We start from the raw sequence: 21,527 nt of genomic DNA on the forward strand, positions 1-21,527 counted from the left end.
TGAGGTTGTATGACTCACTCTGAGTTTAAAGGTCGAGGATGCTTTAAGTCAAATTACAACATATTAATGTCAATAAACTGAAATTTCTAGTAATAGTCTGTTTAGGTTGTCAAAATAGGTAAATTTACAGTACTGCAATGAAATAATGGGACCATGCCCGCATTTGCCTTACTGTAGTGTTGGTGTCTCGCTAGCCCGACCAGACGCTGTTAATACGCTGCGCTACGTATGTACAGCGGCGACTGGGCTGTGTATAGTTAGTGTCTCGCAAGATACCCCTTGTTGGACCGGCAATGCTCCAGGTTGTCGTTGAATTGGGCAAGTATATACAACCAGTCAGTCAGACCATGTCAATAGCACTATTTCTCCACCGAGCCGAGTGTATGTAATCCACCTTCCTCCCAGATGTAAACCTGTAAAGTGAGACACGACTTGCTATGCGTCATGTGTGTGAGATCCGGTATGAAATAACCCCAGCGACAGTGGTGCTGCCAAGAGTGCCAGTAGACGTCTACGCAGTGTTAATTAAACTGTTAGTGTTTATACTGTGTTAAAAAAAGGAAGTCAATATATGTGTTTTTCCCTCGTTTTGGTGAACAAGTACACACTGACTCCAGAGGTATGAGCTAAGGTGCAGAGTTCTCAACTTAAAAGAAATATATACATCTGATCAGTAATGTACAGTAATTTAAAAAGTATTCAAGAAATAAATATACGAAAAACATACCGCGTATTTGAGAAAAGGCTAAAATGTTAGGGGAAATCCCGTTTCCTTTTGAGCTGTTAGAAATCTTTACAGTCGTTTTAATTTTTTGGAAAATTATTGGAAAGATACTTGAGAGTAAAAAAATATGCAATATCATTTATCTATTTGTAATAAAATGAATATTTATACACTTTTAATGCGATGACAACTGGAAACAGAAATTTATCACAGTTGTTGTGTTTTTAACAACAAATAATTAGTGACTTCTTTAATAGAGACTAGTTCAGCGCTTACAGTCAGTCACTCCGATTCTGACGACTCCCACGCACACAGAGGAGGGCCTAGCTGTGCTCCCACGTCCAGCCTAGAGGTACAGTACAGGTACCGTACAATGTACGTTGCTTTATCTGTACTGCCTGAGGCTGTGGTCTGGTGGTGGTACGTTATTGTACTTGTAAACAAACGACATAGCTCCATCTGCTGGCAGATTCACTGGCATGGTGGGAGTGTCGAGCAAAGCGGTCTTCGGGCCTGAGGTTAACTGCAGGTAAATTTACCCAGACTGATCTGGGATGGGCCTATCATCACTCCTCTAGCTCTGCAATAGGCGTTTGGCGTTTCTCATCATCTCCAGTGATTGTGTTCACACACAGGTTTCTGTAAGTATTATAAGAATCTGATGTGTATTCTTGTTTATGTCTTGAGCCGAGGCGAGGGGCTGTATGTACTGCTGGGACTGGGAGTGGAAGTTTGCTGACTGAGCTGTGTCTGTGTGTTGATGCCATGATAGTGATACCCTAATGCTAATGACCCCCTGTCGCTCGAGTGATGAGCAAGTGCTGAAGCTGGTAAACGTGATACTTCGTTGCTGTCTGAGGATCGAGTTCGACTCTAGAGCAGAACCAGATGTCCACACAATCTATAGGCCCTACTGACAATTTTCTAGCTCATCAAGTATGTTTTACAAGTAATTATTTGGTAAGCAGTTTTCAGGTGTGAGCGATCCATGCTGTGGTCAAACTTCAAAGTGAATATTTTATGCGGATGTGGAATGCAGGGATAAGATTGGAACATGGAAGTCTGTATCTTTTTATTTGTTTGCTTTTCCACAAGCACTTCTACAGTTTAATAGCTTTTTCAATTCCATCATCATCACCATCATCACCACCATCTCCACCATCATCATCATCACCACCATCACCATCATCATCATCACCATCACCACCATCACCATCACCACCACCATCATCATCATCACCATCACTGTCAGTGTCATCAGTACTCATCACCATCATCATATTCATTATGATGCTTCTCTGTATTCCCTTAAAAGTTTCAATTCAATTTCAATTCATTTGTTCAATTCCACCAAGAATAACAAATTACAAAATTCTAATATTGGGCGAAAAGACAAAAATCAATGATAAGTTATTATTCCCTTTATTCTTTTTTCTCCTCTTTTAGTTTTAGTCATCTGGCTATACTTCTCTTCATAATCCTCCTCCACCCCTTTTCTACTCATCTACAGCTGTGCCGTCTTTGTCCTCTCTCTCTTCTGCATGCTACACCTCTTTGCTTTTGCATCTACCATGTCACTTTAACCCCGGGGCGGGGCGCTGTAACCAGTGCGGGGTGGGGTCGCTGGTGCGGTTTACATGTCAATTATACTTTAATAATAATAATAATAATAATAATACAGGGTACTTATAATGCGCCAGTTCCACATAGTTAACGTGCTCAAGGCGCAGTAGAAGAAGTAAGTTATGAAATACAAAAATCCTTACACAAACATGCACATGAAAATGAATGACACAATAATGATAATGAAAAAATATACATCATAATATACAATTCTACTGGAAAATGGTCATGAACAAATGAGTCTTGCGGGCAACTTTAAAGGAGTCAACATTCGAAATGTGACGGATAGCTTGAGGCAACTGATTCCACAGGTAAGGTCCAGCATGTGCAAACGACCGATCCTCCCATGATTTCTTCATTTTTGGAACAACAAGCAATCTACAATCGGATGACCTTAAACATCTGGAAGGATTATAAAATGTCAGTAAATTAACATTGTACTCTGGGGCAGATCCATGTATGCAATGAAAAACAAATAGTAATAGTTTAAATACAATGCGATATTCAACAGGTAACCAATGCAATGAGGACAAAACAGGGGTAATGTGAGTATTTCTCCTGGTAAGGGTAACAACGCAGGCTGCTGAATTTTGCAATTTTTGTAACCGTGAAAGTTGAGATTGTGGTAGCTGAAATAGGAGTGCATTAACAAAGTCAAGTCGTGATGATATAAGAGCATGAACTATTTTTTCTGTGGCTGAACGAGTTAAATACTTGCGAATAATGCCCAAATTGCGTAACTGATATCTCACGGATTTACAGACAGCAGAGATCTGAACAGACATGGACATTGTAGAATCAAATAATACTCCAAGATTTCTACATGATTTAGATGGAGCAATAATCACGTCATTGTCAACCGTTAAAGAAGGAAGACTAACCTTGTCAAGTAGAACCTTGGAACCAATAAATAACAACTCTGACTTTTCCTAATTTAACTTCAATGAATGCGAGCTCATCCACTTTTTGATATCATGGATGCAAGCCTCAAGTTTCTGAATGATGTCAACGACATTTGTTTGGTAGGTAGAAATGATGTATATATCTGGATATCATCAGCATAACAATGATAGTTAAAAGAGTGACAATGTAAAATCTCTTTCAAACCAGTCAGATAAATCGAGAAAAGCGTTGGGCCCCCGACAGATCCTTGTGGGACACCACAATCTAATGGAGCAGGATCAGATTTTGCATTATCAACACAAACAACCTGAAACCTTTCAGATAGGTATGACTTGAACCACTCAATAGCCGGGAATTGCATGCTGTGGGTTCTTGAGTGTGATTTCTGAATCTGATGACAGTGGAGCCATCCTCTGACAATGAAGCTCCATCTTGAACAAGATGTTTTCACCCATGAATGCCCCCTTTGACCGAGGTGTGAAAAAAAAAAAAATGATTAGTGTTGATGATGCAAGGGTAGGATAAATTGAAATCACAGGCCGTCAGATAAAAACATTGATAACAAGACAGTAAAACTTAGCTGTCTTGCGTAATGAGATCATATACCATAATGGACTTTTATCTTTGTAGATGTTCATTCTCTGCATTGAAGAGGAAGCTGATAGGGGGAAGTAATAAAGAATTTACAAAAGTCAGAGGTCTCATGAAACGATATGAATACTTGACAAAAATTGACAGTTACATGTAGCTCTTTTAAACACAAATATCCGTTTGCATCATGAGCCTCCGAGCTCCAGCCAGACTATGAGCAAAGTTTGAGAGGATTAAAAAAGAGGATCATTCTAATGGGATGAAATTGATAACATTTCTTTGCTGGGAAATTATAAATGTTGCCTCAAGCAGCTTTCAGTGCCATCCTTCACTGGATGGGATACTTACTATAGTTTATGATGTCATTTTGGACCTCAATATTAAGAAAATAGAGAATAATTCAACATGATTTCACTTATTTGATTTACCTAGATTCGGAAACCAGGGGGAATGATATTACCATCAAACAATACTTAGCAAGTTGATGGAAAGTCCAGTTTTCATGAAAAGAAAAATTGTGAAATTCTCCCAAGTATTTTCTTTATTATTTAATCCAAAATTATGTCATGACATGTAGTAGTCTCTTTGCCTAGCGATGGTGGTACTAAAACTTTAAAAATTCATAACTTCTGAATCAATTCTCTGATTTTTCCTCTTCAACTTTCCGACATGTGTTGTACACCATTGCTGCTTTCCCTCAATTATGGGCTTGGGTGTCTGAAACACACTGCTACTAGGGCTACCAACATTTCATTTAATATTATTTCATTTCATTTCATGTATTTGTTTTCATTTTTAGCAAAAAAATATGGATGTACAAAACATTTGCCAAAAAAAAACAACTTGCAAACTGTATTCTAAAATATGTGAAAATACAGTATAGGTTGTAAAGCAAAGATTCATGATATAATACTTGATAAGATGTTACCTGAAATGGAAACAACATTCACACATCAACAGAGCAATGCCGGTATGAGAGAAATAATTAATTTGTGATACAACATCTACTTGTATTGATTCTTTAATCAGGAATTTTGTTTGTTTGTTTAGACATGAAATATTGAAGTTTTCAGGAAATTTCTTAACAGCAGAATCAGGGAGACTTAGGGAAAGGAGCAGTTACCCTTGATCCAACCAACCAAGAGCACCCCTCCCCACTCCTCCCTTTCCCACGGTGCACTTCAAATGCTCGATTACCCCTGTATCGAGTGATAAGATGTTATGTATGCTTCTTGCTGTCCAGTTTTTAATTCTTTGACTTTTATGAAATGCTCATTATAAATTTTATGAAAATGCAGCACTGTGTCATATTCATTTGAGCATTAATTATTGCCTGTCCTGTAATTCTTACATTGTAGATGTTTTATTTGTTTTGTTTATGAATCCAGTTTGGATAACATAATGTAAACGAAGAAACATTTAAAGTTCTGTAATTCAAAATGTCTTAATTCCACATATAATACATCTCTCTCTCTCTCTCTCTCTCTTGTTCTATGTTCATGAATTTTTTTTTTAACACTGCAGTTGTCATGTTTATTGGAGTCCAGATCAGGACCTTCTACAATATTGACTTGTAACAGGATTGTACGTAGTACTTAACAGATTTGTTATCGCAATGTCATGGCAAAACCAGTCTTTGTGAACTGCACTGTAAAACTGGGTCAGAGTCCACTTGTTATTGCTGTCTGATCAGGTCTTGGCACACACTGATTGCCTCTCCGTCTAGGTGACCTACGGTACTGACTGTTGGCAGAGCAGGCTTGTAACTTCGTAAAGATAAGCTTGTTTGGACTTTCGTGACACCATTTTTACCAAAAGGGCATTAGCTAGCCTCACTGCACAATGGTCAAGTCCGTTTGAAAATGACATAGTGGTCTATTTGTTGGCTAAGTACAGTGTCGCAGGGATCAGATTGGACACAACCAGGGAGGAGTCTGGCTGGAGAACTTTAGTCTCCTTCTTGTGTGAGCTGATTTTTTAAGTTGATGAACCAGTGTTCGTATTATGCAGGATGCACAATTGTAAGTTCTTGAATGGAATATTTTCCTTGAAGTTGGTGCTGTGTTTGAAGGGGAGGGAAGTGAATAAGTTCTTGCAAAGGTGTTGTGAAACAGCATAGGAGTGCTTTGGAGTAAAGGATACTGTGCTCTGCATGCATCATTGATGCAGAAATGCATATTTCCAATTGTCTTAGTTCTGTGTGCATGGATTTCATAATGTGCTTGTTATTGTATTTTTCCTTTCTCATTTCTGTACCAATCAAAAGCCAACAAGATCTAAAGTGCATGTAACAAATGATTTTTGTATTAGGCTTATTGCATGTTGTAATGCAGATTTCTATTTCTATTTTTTTTTTCATGGAATAAAGTTTAGCTTTCGTTGGACACTAGTGCCATTTTGCTAACTTGTGACAATTTTGTGCTATGTGCTTCACCATCACCCCATAAATGACATTCTTAAATGCAGTCTCAAACATGAATGCCATGCTGTGCAGTGGAATCTTACCAGATTTCAGCAATAGTTCTTTGTGTCAGTGATTTTGTTATGACTGGCATTATATGAATGGAAGTCATGAATTAAGATTACTAATTAACTTTTGGTATCTTTGAAGTTATAGCACTTGATTATCTTTTTTTTTTTTTTTTTTTTTTTTAGGGGGGGGGGAAGAAAAGCAAAAGATGCCCAAATTGCTTGGATTTGAGACATGACTATTACAAAGACCAGCTTTGTGATAAACTTTAGAGTTTAGCACTAGATTAATACATCTTAGATGTCTTTCGGGGGGGGGGGGGGGGGGGGGGGCAAAGCAAAGGATGCCAAAGTTGTTTGGATTTGAGACATTAGTGTTATAGTGACTAGCTTAAGTTTGTGAAAAATTTATCTATTCAGTCATTCCTTCGTGATTCTGAACAGATAGACTTTAATCCTTGCCCTGGGAAAGGTGCACCAACGTCTCTATACAGTATCAGAAGTACTCCAGCATTTAAATATTTATCTTCTATGCCCCCCCCCCCCCCCCATTTCGTTTGTGTTAATGATCAGAGCAAACATGGGTAGACATATTTGCATTTAAGCCTTGCGTGTTTGTGAAGATTTCCTTGCAATCAATCAAGCAGTGTAAATGCCATACTGTGTAGATCACACATTACGGTGTCACAACCAGTTATGTTTTGTACAAATATTTTGTCGTCCCCCATTGTACATGTAGTACTGATGGCTTCTGTTGTCCTCTGTACCAAATATTGAGAAGAATACCCATTTCTAATTTGGTATTGCTCTAGCAACAACCTAATCAGTCTAATTTAAGAATGCCATGATGTGGCCCTGGGAATTGGTATTGAATTTATTTTGTTTGGTTTTCTTTTTTTATAACTCTGTAGTAAGTGACACAAAACAGTCAAAAAGTCTGTGACATCTATCGAGGTAACATGGGGATGATGACAGTTGAATTACTATCAAAATATTGTAGATTCAAATAACATGTTTGTACAATTCTTCTTTCATAATGTACTGAGATGATATAAATGTCTTTATTGTTTAACTTCGAGAAGGGTTTTAGCCTTATATGAGACTTGAACTTTAGATAAAATCCATGGAATTTACTCAAACTTTCTCATACAAGTTTGTAATTTTTTTTTCTCTTCTTTACCTGTTGTTATCATAAGAATGTATCATTCTTTTATCCATCTTATCATTTACAGTTAGTACTCTGATTTTTTAATATAAAGATGTTTTTTTAAAGCAAGCTGTCATACACATAAATCAAATGAAGTACGGTGTACATACAAACACTCCATAATGAAGGGAAGGAATGAATCAAGGAAAAAGGACTGGGGAATGGTCTACACATAATGATGTTGGTGTGGTACACTTTGTCATGAACAGATTTTTTCTTTTCGTTGTTGCAAAAAAAAATGTTGTTGGTGGTGTTATTGTTTTATGGAAAAAGTATGACTTTGGCTCAGTCAAAAATGATATCCTCCAGTGAGTACTGATATCAAAATCAAACTATGTCATATACAGTCAAACCTGCCTTAGCGGCCACCTGTCTATAGCGGCCACTGAAAAATCCCCCCCCCCCCGAAAGAAAAGCCATGTTAAAGACCCTGTGTATAGCGGCCACCTGTCTAACGCGGCCAGCGGCCACAAATTTTGTTTGTCGCGGTAGATTGTAACCTGTCTATAGCGGCCACAGAGCCGGTAATTAAGCGTGTTTTTCTGATTTGTGATCGTGCCAGTCATTCTTGGGCAACATTCAGTGATTGCCACCGCTGCATTCATCACTTATTCAGTCATAATAATGCACTAGTGTTAAGTTTTCTTCACGACTGTACACATGCTCCTGTGCAACAATTTCATAAACACCGGCATTGTTCAATGCATGAAATACACGTGTGTATACTTACGCATGTACATTATGTACATTAAATACTTATCGATGTATCCAACGATGATTATGTACATGTATAGGCAATGCACTCAAAGTTGGATTACCTGTCTATAGCTGCCACCTGTCTATAACGGCCACTTTTTTCGTTTCCCATGGGTGGCCGCTATAGACAGGTTTGACTGTATATAGGAACCTACAGTGATATCATACATTGTATATTCATGTTAGTTAAGTAATCAAACAATATTATTATTTTAAACCTGTGCAGATGATGTGGAGAGCTCTTATAAAGTTGATGTGGTAGGAGGCAGCTTGGATTCTGTGAGGATCATTGTTCCCCAATCGCACTGCCATTGACCCCATTCAGACTGCATCAGGCTGAAAAAAAAAAAAACAACAACAACAACAAAAAAGAAAACAGCAGAAATGGATTTTGAATGCACCTTTGACATCACAAAAGACATCCTGCCCTTTGTTCTCAGCCAGAGGGAGGAGGCTGTAAAAGAAGGTAAGCTTGGCATGATCGCCTCGATCATTTGAAGAGCGTTTGAAGTGCCTTCCTCCCTTTTCATATCTCTCCTTTCCCATGATCCCCCTTTCTCTTGTCCAGTTCTGATTTTGTGCGCTTTGTGTGTAGTCAGCTTATTTTAGTGAATTTATTGTTGATTTTTTTTTTTTCCCACTGGTTACACAATGTCCATGTAACACAATGTCCATGTAACTGAGGTATGTTCAAGTGGAGGTGTGAAGATACATGTATGAAGGAAATTTTATTTATCTATGGGCAAGTCCAAGATAATGTCCCCTCAGATGCTCAAAATTCATCTTGATTTTATCAAAAAGTTATTGATATCATGTTGTAGCCAAAGAGTTAAATCATATATTTCCAGCAAAGAAAATATTGAATTATGCAAATTTATGCAAGAAATATGGCATTGATTTGCATAAATCAAAAACAAACCTTACGTATGGGACAAATTATAAATATTCATCTAAAATCAGTTGAATTTGTCCTTGACCTAGTTCCTTTATGGACATGACCCCTGTATGAGTTAGTATAATCTGCAATTGGTAAAACAAGGTCAGCACATTAATTATGCAAATTATGCACTTTCCCAGAACATAGTGTCCCATACGTAAGGATTTGAGTATGTTTTTTTAAGTTTTTTCTGAAGATTTGTGACATTGACCAATCATACTTTAGGAAGTTCTAATTTATTCATTTCAACTCCAGATTAGCAAAACTAAATGAGGAAATTTAATTAGTCCTTCATCTTATAACTAATTAAAGTTTGCTTACGTATGGGACAAATACCTTACGTATGGGACATTACATGCAAAGTGAATGGGAAAACCGCCTTTTGACATGGATGCTATATGTCCTTACATTTGTTTGGTTAATGGTTATCTTTGCACCTACTCTGAAGGATATGTCTATATATCTGCCTCTCCTACTCAGTTGACCTCAGGGAGAGTGTAAGAACAGCATTATTGAGTCATTCTATGATAAAGAAAGGAAAATAAAGAATATTCATTTATACTTGTATTTTCTTATTTTCATTACAGGCTGTGCAGCTGGTCTTAAATTAACATTCCCCGTTAACATTTTGATATTGGACATTTTCTTAATTCAGTTATCATTTTCAACTTTACCTCTCTACAAAATGACTTTGTCCAAGAATGGGATTCTCTGAGTGTCATTTTAGGTGCAGTACACTGTTCAGCATGTACCACAGGTTGAACAGCCTCAAAAGCGAAATCAAAACAATTGTGCTTATGGCGCGCATCAATGACAACATTATAGGTCTTACTGAAAAAAGAAAAATCACTTACAATGTAAGGTGTGAGCAGGTAACTTTGTCATTACTAGAGTTGATAGCAAAGGAAAAACCCTATGAGAATACTTTTTATTTTGATATGATTGTTAATATTTCAACTGCTCACCCTCAGAATATGTTATGACTTATCAAGGTCATGAACATGATTTCTGAAAATCCTGTAAAATGAAGACTATAGTTTACATTTGCTATAAACCACAATATCAATACTGGTTCTGTGGTTGGAGTGCGAAAAACACAAATTACACAAACAAATAGGGAATTCAATTTTCTTTTCTATTTTGTGTTTGAAGAGACAGATGTGCTCTGAGACACCTTCATCAACTCATACTTACTTTGTACCCCACATCTACACAATTATCAACATACATTGCAATCTGGTAGTGTATGATCAAATGAGGTTATTAGAATTTATTCAAAATTGTAATTTGCAGATCAGTGAGTTACTTAAGTGTTTCAAATCTAGATTTGAATGTGCAAATGATAATCTTTCCTGTATCACTACACAAGCATGTATGTATGTACAAAGTAACACAAATTTTGTCGTCTTTGGTTTCATAGACACGAAGCCAGGCAATTTGAAAAAAAAAAAAAAAACAGCATTGGTACATACATTCTTCTATCTCCTTAAAATCTAAAACTTTCATTAAAATTTGATTGATTTTGCAGTTGAGCTAAAATTCACATGGCAAAACATGATGATTACAGAGCAAAATGAAGTACTCTTGTTGTTGTTGTGTTTTGTGCTGCATTTCAAACAATTATAAAGCTTTATAAAAACTTAGACAACTTGCAAGGTAAGCCTAGAGCTACTGAAAGTACCCACTTCAAACTGTATTTGCAAATTACATTGTACATGACATTTGATTCTAAAGTTGAAATTATCAAGACTACAAATTAGTTATTGTACATGTACATGTATGCTATATCAAGGTCACAAGCTAGAATTCGCTCATTTTTTTTTTTTCATTTGATGAAAAAATATTGACTAGAGTAATTACAAATGGGCTAGAAATAGAGTGTCAGTATACTATATCTGTATGTGTAGACATCATGAGGACAGTGTTAATGCATGACGGAATCCAAACTAAGACATTTAATTGTAAATTGGTAATTACTTTTATTTGTTTTATTTTAGCTTTTGCTAGGTACCTGAACCGGGAAAGTACCCACTTAGAAGTCTATTTCATTTGTTACATGTTGTAGCATGATTTGTGGAACTGAATATGACACTATGGGGAAATTTAAAGTCATTCCCATGAATGCATTTGTGCACTAAAGACAAATGTCCCATACGTAAGTTGAGCCATGTCCCATACGTAAGGTGTACTTTCGTTAATTAAACCAACTTCATGAAAATATGCTTTATTCTTTTGCAGTGAAACTTTGCTGAAAGATACTTCAGTATTGTACCTTTCTTCACTTCCAAACAGAACTTGATCAGTAAGGTACTTTCAGAGAATTTTCAGTTCAAACTTTATTTTGAAAAATCCAGTTTTTCTCTGGTCCCATACGTAAGTTGGCATATTTTTCTTAATAAAACCATTAACCCAAGGTCAAATGACATCAAACTTAAACACAATATTCTTCTCAGGGATACCAGTCCTCCTGATGATAAACAATAAAATCCAAGTGCTCCTTCATTACTTTTCAGAGGTTTGAAATCTCTGAATGTCCCATACATAAGGTGCGCGATATCTTGGACTTGCCCATATATATATTTTTTTGAATAGTGTATGGACTGTCACTGACACAGAATATTGTGCCTCATGCGTCTTGTGTATTGAGAAAATAACTCTTGTAATGAAAGTTGAAGTAGTGACAAAGATCTCAGACATCACTCTTCACTTTTCTGTAATTTATCAGACCTAAAATCTTATCCCCATTATGTCACCTCAGATTTCCCTGCATTGTAGTTTCTCTCGAATGCAAAATCTCTGCAGGGGAAACATGTTTTGTTTAACATGCACATCATCACAAAGTGCTCAGAATAAAATATTCTTACAAAGAGAGATGTAATTTCAAGAGCTATAACTATCAGTGAGCAAAGAGGCAATATGAAAATGTTATCAGTTTAGATCTTGTATTTTTTGGCCCCCATATTTGAAGCAAAATGATCCCCAACACCACAGAATGACCCCAAGATATATTCACTCATAACGAAAAAAAATAAAAGACAAGTAAACCTTTGTCTACTTGTAATCTTCTACAAGTCATTTTTATTTCATCGTCTTTTCCATGACATCCTGTTGTCAATGACATTTCCTTTGCTATCAGTTTAATATCTTATCTTATAATACATAAAGTGTGTCAGTCACAAGAATTTCTGTATGTTTTTTTTTTTTTTTTTTTTTAGCCATAAACTTGACCAATCACTGTGATCTATCTCAGGTTCAATTTCAACACGTCATTCCTGAGTACATCAACTTCTACATGTCATGCTACTTTCACATGTTTTTCCTATCATGTGGCTTGGATGGTATATAATGATTTGGCCAGAAGCCCGTAAAGTATTATCGCAATAGGAAAATGAAAGCACAAGTGTCAGGTGATTGAATTGAAAATGATACGGTTATTGAAAAGAGAACTGAAATTTAATAGCATATGAAGTAGAAACACATGATCCGTGGCCTGTTGTTACAGGAAACTCTCTGGCATTCATGCAGTCATGAAAACTTACATGGTATATATGGAGATCATCAGAGGCGCCTCACATGTTTAACATGATCTGTGGTTCATTTTCCCATGAACCTGTTGATGATAAATGGTGAAAGATATACAGTTTCCAATTAGTAGTGACAAAGGCCTGTGGCATCCTTTAATTTTTTCATTGTTATTGTGAAAGGGGTTCCCACTCTTTAAAGATATTACTGTAAAAGTGGATATTTTCGCGTGACTAATTTTTCGCGCTTGGCCGGGCTGGAAGAGTTTCGCGTGTTTTTAATTCCGCGGAATCAAGACATCACGCACAGGCACATTTTATGGCAAGCAAAAATATTCGCGTGCTTTTATTTTCGCGCTAGTTTCTGGTTGCGCGAAATGCGCGAAAATTTGAACACCGCGAAAATTTCCACTTTTACAGTACTATTATTTTTTTAAGTTCAAGTCCAACTCTCAAATTCCAATTCTGAAAGGAAAAAGTTTATTGTGATAATAAGAGTATAGAAATAGAATATCTAAATAGATATGCTGTAAAATGCATTGAACGCCAACACATTGGACCTGTGCAACATCAAAACAACTCATATTGTTACTAAGAGCATTAGCAACAGTTTGGAATCGCTAGGTGCAGTCATTTTTTGCTTCGTACTCTCTTTCTTTGGCATCATTGCAATGTCCAGCTGGTCAAGATATTGACGTGGCAGAAACCCTGCGGGTTGTTGGACAGGAGAGAAATGGGGCAATCCTTTACACGTGGGACGACTTAGCTCCAGTTGGCGACAATCACATAGAGGTCACGCATGTCGGCATCTATGAACCAGCGGAACAGAAAAACAGGGTGAGCTCTTCACACATGCCAAACTTGTCCTCATGGAAATACAAGTACATGTATGGATTTTAAACATTTTCAAAACATGTTTTCGTTCAGCATTCATGGCGTTCACAAATCTGGGCACTTTTTATGCCTCCGCCACAAAGTGGTGCCGGAGGCATTATTCTGTCCTTTCACCAAACTTGTGTGTATGCATGTATCTAAACAGGAAGTCGAATGGCTCTGATATCCTGTTTTTTTTGTTTTTGTTTTTTTGATCACAAAAACCAGATCAGCTGTAAAACGGAATAAATGAAGGTCATCAGATTGTAAAGAACAGAGCAGGCAATTCCGTGGAGACTGGATTTCTGCCAGGGGAAAGTCACCTTCTCTCTTCAGGATAATTGAACTGCAAAATTCATTATGATTGTGGTTTCGACAGATAATGAGCAACATGTGCCACTCTCATGCTGTTGTTGGTCCCTGGTACCAACATTTTTTGTTCGTTTGTTTTTCAAGTTTGTAGGGCAAAACTGATTGGTAGGGCTCTTCTTGGCTTTGATATGATACAAGTCAAGTTTCTCTTCTATCATCTTCTCTCAGTGCCTGTTTGTGCATGACTGCAAGATTCCACTGGTGAGCTGCTCCATCAACTGGGAGCACAGTGTGCTGGCGTACGTCTCCAAGGAAACAAGGCCCACCCCTGCCCGCACTGGTGATGATGCGCTGTCTATCACGTCAGTCAGTGAGCAACAAGGTACGGATTGCTCAGTGTGCTTCCGTCTCCCTTCAAAGTCTTTGTCAATCATTATTCTCATCTAGGAAAAAAAAAAAAACCTATCCATCTCTTTTGCCATGCCCAAGTCAAGTGAGCTGTACTGTAGATAGACTGGCGCCCTCAGTCCAGTCCTGTTTTGTTTCAAAAGTTTTGATTACAATGCTACAGTAAAGTCAGACACAAATCTCACTGTGCATACTTTCCATTCCCACTTAACCCTAAAAAGACTGGGCTATTTTGATGCCTCGTAGGACTGGGGGGGGGCTCATTGGGCCCCCCCTAAGATCTCGGCCGTTGACCGCGTGATCGCAAGGAAAATTGGCACGCGCGTCACTCACAAGGTAATCTATAAAACTGAATAGGTAATGATTTCACAATTATTCAAATTTATTTTTGATAAATTAATTATGCTAATTTATGCATAAAATTTTTTTAAAATGGCTGTAAATCTGTAATTAAAGGTCCAGAACTGCTAATTTTTGGTCAAGGTACTCTTTGTAGGATTCTTACTGAATGTACATAAAAAAAAACGGCGGTATGAAATTTTTTTCTTATGTATTTTATTGTTTTTAAAATTTCTTATGTATTTCTCTGTTTTCTACTTTTTGTTTTTTATTGTTTTTTTTTCAATTTAAATCATTGGCGACATTATTCCGATCATAAACAACATGAAATTAATTGATTTTGATCAGTAAAAGTAAAAATAATGATACATTTATGAATTTTGGCCAGAAACAGAACTTGCATTGCATTTGTACATGAAATCACGTTTTTGAGCAATTTCGGGTCTGACATGCACTTACAAAATATTGTGTAACTTCAGAACCGCGTACCCGGGCGTCGCGAATTTGGTCTCAAAAGTTGCGCAAGACATAAAAGAAAAAAGTCATAAAACATCGCGGCGTGAGATTTTTACATTACAGATTTATCGTGAAAAATGTCGAGGGGGGGAGCCCAAAAAGCCCCACCCCCCAGTCTTTTTAGGGTTAAACACTCACTGTGCTTTGTTCACCAATTGACACACACTCTGGAATGCTTTCTTTGCTGACCAAGACAGATGCGAGCTGGAAACTATTATTGTCAATAAATGGAAATTACCTTATCCCTTTAGTCCCCATTGTGTCACCTTGGTCTTCCTGTGGGACTAATGCACATTGCTTTATTCTTGAGGGCTTGCTAATTCAATAACTAGGTCGAGTTTTGATGGATTTCTGAATGCTGATTAAAAAAAAAAATGACAAGTTAAGCTTCGTGTCTGGGCACATAAAGGGTTGAAGCCAATTTCATAACAGTCAGTGAATGCTCTTTGTGTAATGAAGTTCTTGACTATAATGGTAGGATGTCAGTATTAGATATCATGCAGAGTTGACAGTACTGATGTAGATTTGTCACAACATGTTTTCAAAATTTATTATTTGTGTTGGTAGATGTGTACAGAGCCTTTCTTGCCGAAATCCAGCCACAGCACGCCATCTTTGACCTGAACCTAGAAAGGACGTCCCTCCTCCATGTCCAGTTCCTCTGGCCGCGGTCTGGCCAGGGTCCAACAGACGTGACGGCCACAACCAGCAAGGACAGCAGACTCCTGGTCTTTCTGCACAGTGAATGTAAGTTGGCGTGGGTTTAGCCGTCGGGAGGATCTAAAGCATGTCAGTGATTAGCTCCGCCCGATAGGCAGATGCCACACATCAAAGCACTGAGAAATTTTACAAAAATGCCAAGTTTGAAGATGTCCCTGTCATGTAACTTCTAGGGCATGTTGGATTTATGTCACATTAACCCGTTGAGGACGGACTGAGTTTGCCATAACATGCATTTCCCATAGACACCTGCCCGAGTATACTCGGGACTCGTCCTCAACGGGTTAAAGAGTTGTACTACTGCTTGAGTCCTAAACATTGGAATAGCTGTTCCTTTCAGCAAGTATGATGGGATTTATTAATTTATGAAATCCAGATCAATACTTTGATTTTCATTCAATGTATCTAATTCTGAGAAGCAATACTATACACCACTGGATAGTTAAGAGTATTTGTATGGGTTAACAGTGATTAAAACCTTTAGATAAGAAACCAACACGCACATACACACACACACACACACACACACACACACACCAATGTTGAAGTAAATATATGTGAAAAGAGGTAAGTTTTAAAAGTCTCATGTAACTCTTAATAACTCCCCTGGCAACCAGCGACATGCACCGGGAATCTCCACAATCTTTATATCATGTAATACGATTTTCTGTTTGTATTCTATGTCCGCTTGTAGTGTTTTTGAATTGCCGAATAAATAGTAATAATAATAGTAATAATAATAATAATGATAATGATGATGATAATGATAATAATAATAATAATAATAATGATAGTAATAATGATAATGATAATAATGATAATAATGATAATAATAACAATAATAATAATAATAATAATAATAATAATAATAATAATAGTAATAATAATAATAATAATAACAATAATAATAATAAAAATAAAAATATATTATTCATATATACAGCATAGTGCAATTTCATAATGAAAATCACAATCATTATGACTTGACATTCAAGCCTAGGTCCTAACCCACCGTACATGTTCGTAGTCAATACGTTATTGGCGGAGGCCATGGCATTCAAATTTTTTTCTGAAAAATCGTTTGGAGGGAGTGGCTAGAGCAGGGAGGGAGTATATCAACACATGTCACTCGCACGCCACTCGCATGGTTGCACAAGGTGTAAGTACCTGGCCCACATGCCACACCTGGCCATGAGGGGTTCTGTGCATCGTACTAGCATGTGGTAAGTGAGTTGTACGTGCTTACAACAATCTCCGTTCGATTGCCACATTATCTTACGGAGGCTGTAATTACATGTGCTGCTCATACATATGGTGTCCCTACGCTCTGGCATGTTGTAAGTGCATGCAAGTGCGATGATTTTTCCGTCCGATGTCGGGGGTATATATAGGACGACCTTCCACGGTTCTTCAGAAGTCTAAGCTGCTGCTGCCACCTCCAGATGCCGCCCATTCCACTGCAAAGACTCCGGGTTCTGTCCAAAGACTTGATAAGAATGTCGTCGATGTTTGACTTCTTACTGGCTGAAGGCTTAATGGTCTTGCAGGCGGCTGTGGAGGTGGAGAGAGGTGGAGATGCTGGCCTGGTGGGATCAAGTGTTGTGGCTCCTCATCTCCGGTTTGCTCTCCTGTCTATTCCAGCTGAAAGTAAAAATAGTGGAATGCATAAGTTTACTTTCAATTAACATATCCTGAAATTTAAAAATGGATTATCACATGTTTGTACCATTAAGTATTACAAGTAAAATGTACAACTGTGTATGTTGGCATGTTTAAAAACTACAAACGTCTATCCATGCAAGAACTCTATAGAAAATCTTTCCAGTGTAGTTTCCACAGTGTACGTGTGTGGAACAATATATGCTCGCATGAAGACAAAGTTGTTCAGTTGCCACTTCTTCCTGGCTGTCAAGGGTTGGGACGCCTGGCCTGATTTTGTCTTGTACAATTTGCCAACTGATGTTCGCATGTTCTTAAACCAGCCCTGGATCTGTCTTCCTGTGGAACAGAAAAAGAAAGTTCAAAGATATTGACAATTCCAGTAGCTCAAATAATTCATGATACATCATAATAGTGCAATCCTACTTGGACAAGTGAAAGAGGTAGAATGCATGAAAGCATGCAGGTTTCTTCTGAAATAAAATATACGAAGCAGCACATGGAAAATTAGGGTACTTACTGGTTGTCTGGAGTTCCTTGGCCAGCTTGTCCAGGAGTTTATCTTTCTTTTGCTCCCTCTGATATTTTGGATGTGATTTATCGTAGAAGGCCGGGTTGTCCCTGAAAAACTTGACCAGACGCTCCTCCTTTTTCGGTGGAAACAAATAGTTGGCCTTCTCCTATGTCACAGTACCCAATTCTTCATAGTCTGACTCTTCTTCACTCCTCTCAGGCTCCCCTTCCTCTCTGACCCTCCCATCTTCAGCGACTCGTTTCTGTCGGGCCTCTCAGGCCGTATCCGCTGCCTTTTGAGCTGCAGCTGACCCCTTCTTCCCTTGCATTTTGGGCATCTTGGAGACAAAATGATGACACTCGTCCATCGACTTGAGTGTGAAAATTTTAAAAGACTCACAGAGTTAGTGCGTTGTGTGCACGTTGATTATAGAGGGCATCCGTACTTAGGGTGAATCCATAACCTGAACGCAGTGAAAGTTTCTTGTGTCCTAAAAGTGCCACATGTCTGTGTGCTCCAAAATCTGTACTGAGGCAGTACTTACTACGTATGGATCCCTACATTTTGCCCACGCACTTGCAAGTACAGCAGGTTGTGACAGAGGCTGCAACAATCTGACTGAATTCTGTGTATGAAAGTATATATTCTAAATTTATGATATCCTGCAACTTATGAATGCTTTAGTTGCATTATGAATCAGGCCTTGCTTTGCCCAGTTTAGGCAACTTGTCATTACATTTAATTTGATGATGTCTAATATAAAGTTTGGAAATACAATGTAGATTGATTTGGAAAGGGATTTGCATTCCTGGACCTTGATCTAGCCATATTTGCTTCTGCCAACATCTTGAAATCATCTTTAGGGTTTTGAGACTTGAGAGTTTTGTTTTTTTTCCATTTTTTCCATTTTTTTAAATTCTCTCTTGGTTTTTACAGCTATTGGACTCTACAGAGTTCCTCTTGCCAGAATCGGGAATAATAGAATGGTAAGTACTTGCCACATCCCTACTCTCAAAGCTATTGATGCCTGATAAAAGCACTTTCACATGATGTTATCTTGTCTTTCTGTTTATGTGATTACTCTAATTTTTAATGTCTTTTTTCAATACCCTCCATGTAATAGAAATGGCAGATTCTATCATGAATGCCTTTATACAGGATCGTAAATGATGGGAGGCGAAAGTAAGAAATTGGCATTTTGAATTTTTCCAGTTTTATTTTAGATTGTTTTGTGATTCAGAGTAAGAAGTTTTGATCATGGAGGCTGTTGGGTTGTTTGTTTGTTTGTTTGTTCCTTTTTTTTTAAATGGGAAATCACTAAATGTTTTTAAGAAGTCAAAGATTGCCCTGTAATGTTTCACAGGTGTTATATGGCAAGTGACTTCTGAAAATATTTTACTGCAGACAAATGATGACAGATATCAGCCATAGTAAATTGCAGGTGGGAGGGGGAGGAGAAATTAATTTGTTGCATTTCAGTGAGTTGCTCTATTTATATGTGCACTGTGCAGGTCTTCCCGATACAAAGAAATGCCCTTAAATGCAGCTTATCTAGTTTTTATCAAGCTAGGACAAAGAAACAGTCTTTTAGAATTCTGTGACGGGGAAACTGAAAGTTGTACTTCGTAGCAAAGAGCAGCTGGCATCATCAAATTCTGCTGACTGGCAACAAGGGGAAATATTACAGATGCAGAAGATAAAAACTCATTAGTGTACCTGTGTACCTGTTCCCAGTGGCATAGCAGATGACTGTTTGGGGATGCTGCAGCAATTTTAGACTATTGAGGTGATGATGTCACAGTTTGTTGTATACCTTTAATAGTACTGGTTCCAAACAATATATACTTGCACCAGGCTTCAGGCAGTCGGTTGGATCGGACCAGGTATGAGCAGTAACAATCATTGTGATGACAGATTTTTTGGCTACATGATGCATACCTGCCGACTGTTCAGTTTTAATCTGAATATTCAGATTTTTCACTGAAAGAAAACACATTAATTTCAGTGTGTTCTGATTTTTTTTTTTAAATATCTGTTAATAGTAAAGTATATGGAATTTATGAAAGTTTAGATTTTTAAATAATTTTTCTTTGTTTGTCCAGATTTATTATGTCTCAGGGTTGGCAGGTAGGCATGATGGTATCTAGAACCAGTTTCCATGGCAATGGCTGTGACATCACACTTCTATACTCTACAGCAAGCAGACAGGGATTTGTCTATGTGTGTGTGTGTGTGTGTGTGTGTGTGTGTGTGTGCGTGTGTGTGTGTGTGTGCGTGATGTGTTTTTTAATGTTGCATATGGAAGTGGTCAGAGCTAAATATTTACCCCCACGTCATTGTTAATGTTTATACAGGAATGTACAGATTCTTACAAAGCACTCTAGAGTACCTTCCTAGACTTGATTACTAATACTCCAAAATTTACCTGGATTAGTCTTTTTGGATCATTGCCATTTATACTTATCTTCTTCCAAATATCAAGTATCAGTATGCAGTGAAATTTGAAATATGACCAATTTGATGTAGAGAAGATGATCAATTATTTCTGTAGAAATATTCCCCTAGGACCTGAAGGTTTAACCTTTGACTCTGCGTTTTTCAGATCAGTGGCCCTCCTGATGCCCAGCCAGTAGTCAGCCGATTCCTCTGGGCCCAGTGGGACGCCCCCACGCAGCGGCTCTTTGTCGTACTTCCACGGACTCGCACTGCCAACGAGCCAGAACTACCCGCCGTCTTTCGGTGCTTTGAGTTCTCAGGTCAAGGGTCACAGACCACGTTTACAAAAATGGTGAGCAAGGGAGTTGCAGACTTCTTGCTTTGATAAGCTAACATGAGAACCTTGTAACAGTTGTGCTTTAGGCATATGGAAACAGAATTTTTGTTCAATACTTGTGAAAATAAAACCTTCCTTGTCAGAATAATTCTCATGACCTGGTTTTAAGGAGAATGAATCCGTATGTTCTCTGCATCTTATCAATTTGGAAGGATTTTTTTTGTGTGTATTTATTTATTTTTTTCGTTATATGGAGTGATGCATGAAGGAGGATCAAACTTACAATTGAACATTGACAGCAGTGGCACAAATGACTTGACTAGCATCACTCATGTTTTTTCACTATGACTTTGTTTGTTTGTTTGTTTGTTGTTGTTTTTTTTTTGGGGGGGGGCAGAAGTAGACTATTTACTAAGAAGAGTGTTGTTGACCTTCATATATTTGTCTGTGGCAATGTCATGTGTTATCATGCTGTTTCCTCTGATCTGTCAGAAGCCGAGGCACTTAAATATTGTATTGCTCATTCAATTTTATTTCTTGAATATATATCTATTACATGTATATATGAATATTATACCATGGGTGCAAATATGGACTTGATGGTATCAACTCAACTTCAAATGTATTATGAGGCAGATTTACTCTGAACTTGAATTGCAACGGAAGATAAGACTGAATTCTC

At 37.6% G+C, this 21,527-nt stretch overlaps 1 protein-coding gene across 1 annotated transcript in view; it reads left to right on the forward strand.

The window, feature by feature from the left end:
• Positions 1 to 8,657: 8,657 nt before the first annotated feature.
• LOC140242494 (gamma-secretase-activating protein-like) overlaps positions 8,658 to 21,527 on the forward strand; it is a 30,618-nt gene continuing 17,748 nt past the window's right edge. The window contains exons 1-6 of the mRNA XM_072322230.1: positions 8,658 to 8,739; positions 13,411 to 13,568; positions 14,145 to 14,298; positions 15,747 to 15,926; positions 19,009 to 19,058; positions 20,675 to 20,860. Coding sequence (XP_072178331.1) covers positions 8,658 to 8,739; positions 13,411 to 13,568; positions 14,145 to 14,298; positions 15,747 to 15,926; positions 19,009 to 19,058; positions 20,675 to 20,860 — 810 coding nt within the window. The remainder of the gene's footprint in view (positions 8,740 to 13,410; positions 13,569 to 14,144; positions 14,299 to 15,746; positions 15,927 to 19,008; positions 19,059 to 20,674; positions 20,861 to 21,527) is intronic.

The sequence above is a fragment of the Diadema setosum genome, chromosome 2, assembly GCF_964275005.1.
Source record: "Diadema setosum chromosome 2, eeDiaSeto1, whole genome shotgun sequence".
Classification (NCBI taxonomy): Eukaryota; Metazoa; Echinodermata; class Echinoidea; order Diadematoida; family Diadematidae; genus Diadema; species Diadema setosum.